The 7479-nt window shown below is 34.0% G+C and overlaps 2 protein-coding genes across 2 annotated transcripts in view; one reads left to right on the forward strand and one right to left on the reverse strand.

Moving 5' to 3' along the window:
* Window positions 1-1303, reverse strand: part of LOC106136718 (mitogen-activated protein kinase kinase kinase 13-A) — a 28211-nt gene extending 26908 nt beyond the window's left edge. The window contains exons 1-2 of the mRNA XM_013337349.2: window positions 1225-1303; window positions 417-606 (exon numbers count right to left, since the gene is read on the reverse strand). Coding sequence (XP_013192803.2) covers window positions 417-588 — 172 coding nt within the window. The 5' untranslated portion in view covers window positions 589-606; window positions 1225-1303. The remainder of the gene's footprint in view (window positions 1-416; window positions 607-1224) is intronic.
* A 674-nt stretch (window positions 1304-1977) lies between these two features.
* LOC106136719 (peroxisomal membrane protein PEX16) lies at window positions 1978-4999 on the forward strand. Its single transcript, XM_013337350.2, has one exon. The coding sequence runs from the start codon at window positions 2176-2178 to the stop codon at window positions 3163-3165; it is 990 nt and encodes a 329-aa protein (XP_013192804.2). The 5' UTR covers window positions 1978-2175; the 3' UTR covers window positions 3166-4999.
* Window positions 5000-7479: the final 2480 nt, after the last annotated feature.

Here is a 7479-nt window from a genome sequence, read left to right on the forward strand (position 1 = left end):
ATCACACTGCAACTATAAGGAACAAAGAAATAATGGAAAATGTGAAAAAAGAAATGGGGAAAATTATTCCTCCTTGAGGGCTTCAATGATGCCCAAAATAACAATTCCACACGGACGAAGTCGCGGGCACAGCTAGTCTATAATAAAGAATATTTGCATGGGAAAGAATACCACCATTGAAATGTTGTTGCACGTTCCTCCTCGAATTGCACCATCTGCTTCCTGGAGTCGGCTGAGGCAATGCTAGAGTTTCAAACTAAACTTACATACATACATAAAATCACGCCTCTTTCCCGGAGGGGTAGGCAGAGACTACCTCTTTCCACTTGCCACGATTTCTGCATATTTCCTTCGCTTCATCCACATTCATAACTCTCTTCATGCAAGCTCGGCGGTTTCGGGTAAACTAAACTTACCTTTATACTTAAACTCGAAGTCAATCAGCGGATGAACGTAGTTCTTGTAATAGTTGTACATGATTGCGGTAAGGCCCGACAGGCAGGATTGGTTAGTGAGCTCGATGGGGCGCTCCTCGAATAACAGAGAAAGTGCATGATCAGCATCCGTCTGCTCTGGGTGGTCTGACATCGTGGGGCACCGCTCCTGCTGAAGAAGATTAAATTAATTTGTGTATCATAAAATGTGTATTAAAAGAAATTTAAATTTGTTAGTTAAAAAGGAAAAAGTCTTTTAAGATAAATATAATTATTAATATAATTAGTACATAAAAGGTATTTAAATTAAAGATATATAAAAAATAGGCATCTGAAATTTTACTACACTTCTAGGATAAGTAAAAAATTTTTTTAAAAAATTAATATGTAACTCATGTAATTAAAAATAGGAATAAGCAAATAATAATTCAAAGCAAGTGATAATGGGTATTGCAGATTTGCCATGATGAAATTATTGAAAATTTGGAAAATTGTATATAACTTTATTTTATTGTTAAAAACCAAGCATTTGTATTGCCACACATTATTTACCCAAAAGCTTTTAGAATTCAAAGAACTTATTACAAAAAAAAATATCAGAACCAAATATCCAAGACAAGTTAAAAAATAAAAATTGTTAAACTGGTTAAAATCCTATAAGATCGATAACCAAAACAATAACAAAACTGGTCTATGGTTAATCAATAAAAGATATTTATTTGATACATAATTGCTATTTTTTTATATAATATTTTATTCAGACTAACTCTTTTTATTATGAATTACTTACCTTAGTGAGCGACGCTTTCCCACCGCACCTGAACTTCGAATAAACTGAAATACTGAAAATCCGACCGATCACCGGGGACCGCTTGCTGAAATGTGAATGAATGGAATTTATTGAACGAATGAACATTGGGAACCAGAATGAATGAAAGCGTCGCGCGCAGTATGCGACTCGAGTCTCAAGGTTTAAGTTTGAAACAGTGAAACTCTTGTTTGTTAGAAGCTAGTACTAAACTACTAGTACCAAATTTTCATAATAATTCCCAAAAAAATATTAGTTTCATTTAGCCAAATTTTGTTTATCGAAGAGATGGAAGAAACATATTATATTTTAACTTCAAACCTCACAGTGTATGAACAGTACAGACATCAACACAGTTGTTACACGGTTGTTATACTTAAGTGTGACTGCTCTTTGCACTTTTAGTGAAGCTACAAAGCGAATGTGCAGAGAACCGCAGAACAGAACACTAACTAGCTTACATAATATCTTCTTCCTAGTTGGTGAACAACGAGGCAGCATAGCAAAGGATAGTTTCGTGTTATTTATTCCACTTTTGCAAAAAATAATTATTGTTTTCATAACATGTACTACATTGTTCAACATGGACATATTCATAATGATCAATGCAATAGATCTAAGATTCTCATTTCAAAGTTTCATGGCTACGGCTGGACCTAAGTCATAAAAAAACATAAAGTCACATTCTTTCTGGTGGTATGTTGCTGTCACATTTTCATTCATTCATTTTGTGCAGTGTGGTGATAATAGATCTGGAATTTGGATTATGTTTTTCATAATAATTACATGTATTTTATGAAAATTTATATCCAAACGAGTACTTTCATTTATAAAGAATTCGATAAGTTAAATCGTGTTTCAATTTCAAGTGTCCTACAAATTTTGGGTGTAGACACTACATTATACCGGATCTAACAAGTTCAGACTTTTACAATGGATAAAAAATTAACACTGAACCAATTATACGAAAAGTATAAGAGGTGGGTGATCAGCAATCCTAATTTGGTCACCGATGTCGAGACCGTAGCGACGTGGTCATCGTACTTCGTCGCGGGGAAGATAAACAAATCTCCCATCGTGTCAGAACTCGTTTATTCCTTGTCCAAATTGTTATCCCTCTTCAACGACAGACTGATCAGGGAAGCTTACGGCAATGAAGTTCAATACTACAGCTTTAGAGAACAGATCAAACTGTGGTTAACAGTTATTCATTACAGTGAAGTGTTTGTGGAACTAGTGGCCAAAGATCGTTGCGCGTCTCGTGGCAAGTGGACTATAGCGACGATATTACAGTTGTTCAAATGTTCCTCTGCTCTCATTCTGCTGTACAGGTACAAAGAGCTACCAATACAGCATCCTCCAATACCAGCGTTGCAGAGAAAGAAGTTTATGGAGGGCAAGGAGACTGACGAGAATTCCAACTCATTTTTCACTTTAAAACGATCCGGACGAGTGGTACGAAGAATCGATGGAGCGCCGCCAGTGGCTTTGAGGGACTGGCAGCCTGTGAAGGTCAATGATGGTTCTTCAAATCCCAGTTTGGAAATAAAAGACCTATTGTATGCTGAAACATTACACATATTGAAACCCGTAATTCATTTGCTGGCAATGAGAACATTTGGCACAAAAGCTTGGAAGCAGTGGCTCGTATCGCTCAGTATTGACTTGGCAAGCATGAGGATTTACAACAGACACATGAAGGAACTGTCTTACGAACAACGATTGGAAATAAGCAGAAGGAAACTGGGACTTATATTATACTTGCTGAGAAGCCCCATGTACAATGGCTATTCAAAAAATGTCATTGAAGGATTTCTTACTTCCCTCTCGTACAAGATACCGATGACTTCGTTCATTTGCGGGCCGATTATTCAGTATCTGAGCCATTGGCAAGACATTTACTTTTATATGTGGGCTTCGTAATTTAGTCATTCTTGTTTTTATTAAGTGCCAATATGAAAATAATGGGTATGGTGTATAAGCAGTAATGTGTAGCTTTCAAAGCTATCCTAAGTAGTAAATTGCATATAGTAGTAAGAGTAAATGCTATTTAATGGATTATTTGTTGTTGTAGGTACAAATGTACGTATGTCAAGTCTCAATGTCTATAAGATTATTTGAAGTGAAAGTGTAATATCAAAGTTTATTGATTAAATTAATACAACTGGTTACTAACGTACATCTATTGTTTATACAATTTTTATATTATTTTAAATAATATATATAACATGATCTTCATTTAAAAATATTGTTTTTTATGATAAATGATCTGTATATTGTCCATATAAACAGATTATCTTTATGTAAAATGGGGGTGGTAAAATAGGTGAAGGGGATAGTTTTTTAAGATTAAGACTCTTTGTGGAAGACAATTCATTGTTTAAGGACTTGTACTTGAGGGCAAGTATTGTTTACACAATGCAGGTAAAAGCTAAAGGTGTATTTGGAATTTTTAACATTTTTATTAGTAAGAAACAATTATAAAAACGTGATACAAAGGAATGGGTCCTTACCCGTGCCCTATATTTCATTCTAATTTCAAATCACATTGGAAATAGGGTGACAAAAGCATTTCAGAAATACTTTCTTTAACTGCGGCTGAATACCTAGTTTCATTATTTTTTGTATTGCGAGGAGTGACCATGTTATATGAAATCATTGCTAAACATCATCATAATTTTAAAGACCAAAGAGACAAATTAATTAAATTTAATTTCGTTTAATATTTGTTTTTGATACAAGTTATACATATTATATCAATAAAATAATATGGCAAAATTACCAATTATGTCCTTTTTATGACACAATGTTATCTGAATTCAATTATAAGTGATTTGAATGACTGATGATAATACATTATAGAATTCAAGCATATGATTTAAATACTGCCAAGTCTTAATACTACTTTATTAGTTATTAAGAGTCAATATCAAATATCTAAACCTGACCGTGCAATATAAAAGAAAATCTGTTTTTCCAAAACTCTTTTCATTTCACAATCCCAGTGATAACGGAATTAGTTACTTCATCTCTAGTAGTATAATACTATAAATTCTGTGGTCGTAGTTATCCAATTATAATGTATACAAATTTCGATCAAGGATTCAATAAAACAAATATCTTTCATAAAGTAGTTTTATTTTTATATACCTTATAATAGAAACCCGTCGAGGGGCGTGCTCCTGAAACATCATATGGGACTACTCCACCATTGTTGACAAGGCATATGTCTTCTCTCTCTTTCCAACTTTGTGTTTATACGCAGACTTAGAACGAGACAGAAAATAAGACAAATGCCTTTTTAAAAGGTGAATAACCCATATGATAATAACACACATAATCAAGATCAAACAAAGAAATTAATAACACATTTGATATAATGCTGCTTATATGCTTTAAATCAGCAATTAACGTATATTATAACTAAAAAACAAATAAAGTACTAGATTTAAATGTAGGTTACAAATTTTTTTTTTTTTGTTTTTTTTTCTTAATTTAATATTACCTTATCCATTAAATAAATAAAACAGAGTGTGCCTTACAGAACCCACTCTTAAATTAGTACTTTATTTGTGCGAACTTTTAATACTGCTTATAATAGCATAGCTCGTTAGCAGTAGCAAAGAAATTGTTCCGAATCTTATGGACGTGGATTTGTGAGCGATAGAACAGAAATTGTGGGCTCATCTCGCCAAAATAACAATTTTGTGAACCTTTAATAAAATCAGCTCACTGTATAATCTTTATATGTATATCTGTGTCAGTGGAATAATTGTTGTCATTCGGCCGGTAATTTGTAATTATATTGAGCAACACTCAACAAAAACTATTTCAATGACTTTAAATTTTTTAAGACTTATCTGGAGGAATTTTAGGTTCTTTTTTTTTAAATGTAGACAAAGTGCAATTGTCCATGATTTAGATTTAAGATATCTATATTTCTATTTTTATACAAGGAGAGTGTGGAGGGAAAGGTCGGAGTGGGAAGACCTAGACGAACGTATCTTGATCAAATTAAGGACGTCCTGGTAAAGGGTCAGGTCAAAAGTACCCGAAACCGCCGAGCTTGTATGAAGAGAGTTATGAATGTGGACGAAGCGAAAGAAGTATGCAGAGATCGTGGCAAGTGGAAAGAGGTAGTCTCTGCCTACCCCTCCGGGAAAGAGGCGTGATTTTATGTATGTATGTATGTATGTATATTTCTAAATTGACGTCTTGTGAAAATGTTGCACTGTAGTTTGTTCCGCCGCTACTTCTAAACACCGCTTCCAGCGGTAGTAGACATACATAAACATACATGTATGTAGACGTAAGTTATGTTGACGTCAATAAGTGATACCTTGTATCCAATTATGAAAATAAATCTATTAAATTTTATCCTAAACAGTTCTAAGTGTTTGAAAGACATATTTGGCTTGATGTTCCAAGTAGTCATCAAACGGCTACGCTATAGCTGAAAGCAGCAATACATTGAATAAATAACTATAAATATAATTTCTGATAGATACAACAATGGCAGAATTTATATTTTTATTCGTTGCATTCATAGTTTGTTTATGCAGTCAATGAGTCCACTAGTGTCACCAGATGCTAGTGCTAGGTGCTAGAGGGCTATTCACAAACGTTAATAAGACATGTCTTATCATAACCTCTGTCTTTGAGGTCAGCCCAAAATAGAGAAGACATTATGACTTATTAACTTTCTTGAATAGTCGAGAAAGTCCGGCAAAATATAAGTTTAACCGGGAAATAACAACAGTTTAGAAATGTTTAAACACAAATGTTTCTTCAAATTTAAACACAAATATTACCTTTCAAAATATATAATTAAACAATAAATTAAGTTTATTACTAAGATCTGGTGTTAAACCTGTATATTAAGATATTACTTAATATACAGGTTTTACACCAAACGTGATTACCTCGTACGTACGTTTACCTCTTCGTGAGCAAATCCGACTCGCACTTGGCCGGTTTGATTATTTATTCTCTTCTTTCGAATATTACACTATTCAGTGATAAAAAACTCCATAAGCTGACTTTTAGCAATGTTTAATTTAAACCCTATCTGGTAACACTAATTTACATTAACTTCTCATACATGTACAGTCAAACGCATATCAAGTCACCCGCACGGAACTCTATGACGCGAGAATAGAGGCGTATATGCAATGAATTTAGAAAGATTGATGTGCTGTTTCTGAAAGGTGTGTGTCTACACTAATATATGGAAGAAGCGTGTGTCATCTAGGGATTTGCATCCCGCACAGATAAATAGATATATATATATCTAAATCTCATATGATTACAGGCAGTCGAAGTTCAAGTGATGTGAAGTGCTTACCCTGTGAAAAAATGTGGGTCTATTCACGAATATTGTCTTTTATCTAACTTTAAACAAAGATAAGGTTCACGTTGTTGTAGAAAATACTGCAGTGCAGTTTGTAACCGCTTCATTCTGCAGTGACACTTTGAAAGCGGCATAAAACAACGCTTCAGATAATTTATTCCACGTCAATCAATGAAACTAAAAGTTGTGGACTCGAAATATCCCACAATGGTTTTTTTTTTCATTTGTTTTTTTCAAATGTAAAGATAGCGTAAGAACATATGCCTTATCAGCGTTCGTGAATCGACCCTTGGTGTTCATAAAGTTTGTTACCGCTTCTTCTGCACAGACGCTTTGGAAACGGTTAAACTTAAAAGTAATTAATTTGACGTCAACCAATGTTTTACAACAACCAAAAGATATGAAAATTATTAAGTGATAATGACGTGTCCGATAATAATGAATAAAAGTTTTGAATTTGAATAAACATTAATGTGTATGAGAGAAACTCAATATATAAAAAGGATTTTGTCTAATTCTATACATAAGCGCAAAAGCATTTTGGCCGTCCATTGTAACATAAATAACAACTGTTCTTTTGGTAACTATTGATTGGAGGGTGATTCCCTTATCTGGGCGATTTGAAGCCCTCCAGCGGTGACTATGATAACCCGTTCTTCTTCATATGGCTTAGTGTAAAATATAATTGTATGAACCAGCAAAACGCGCCGTTGAACAGCGCGTTAAAAACCGCGCGCTTGTTCGGCGGAGCGCTGAGAAACAAGTATCGCGTTTCGATACAAAGTACAGGCGATGCCGTGTGGTTCCCGGCACCAATACAAAAAAGAATTGGACCACTCCATCTCTTTCCCATGGATGTCGTTAAAAGCTAACAACAACAACAAAAA

This window comes from Amyelois transitella, chromosome Z, assembly GCF_032362555.1.
Source record: "Amyelois transitella isolate CPQ chromosome Z, ilAmyTran1.1, whole genome shotgun sequence".
NCBI classification, from domain to species: domain Eukaryota; kingdom Metazoa; phylum Arthropoda; class Insecta; order Lepidoptera; family Pyralidae; genus Amyelois; species Amyelois transitella.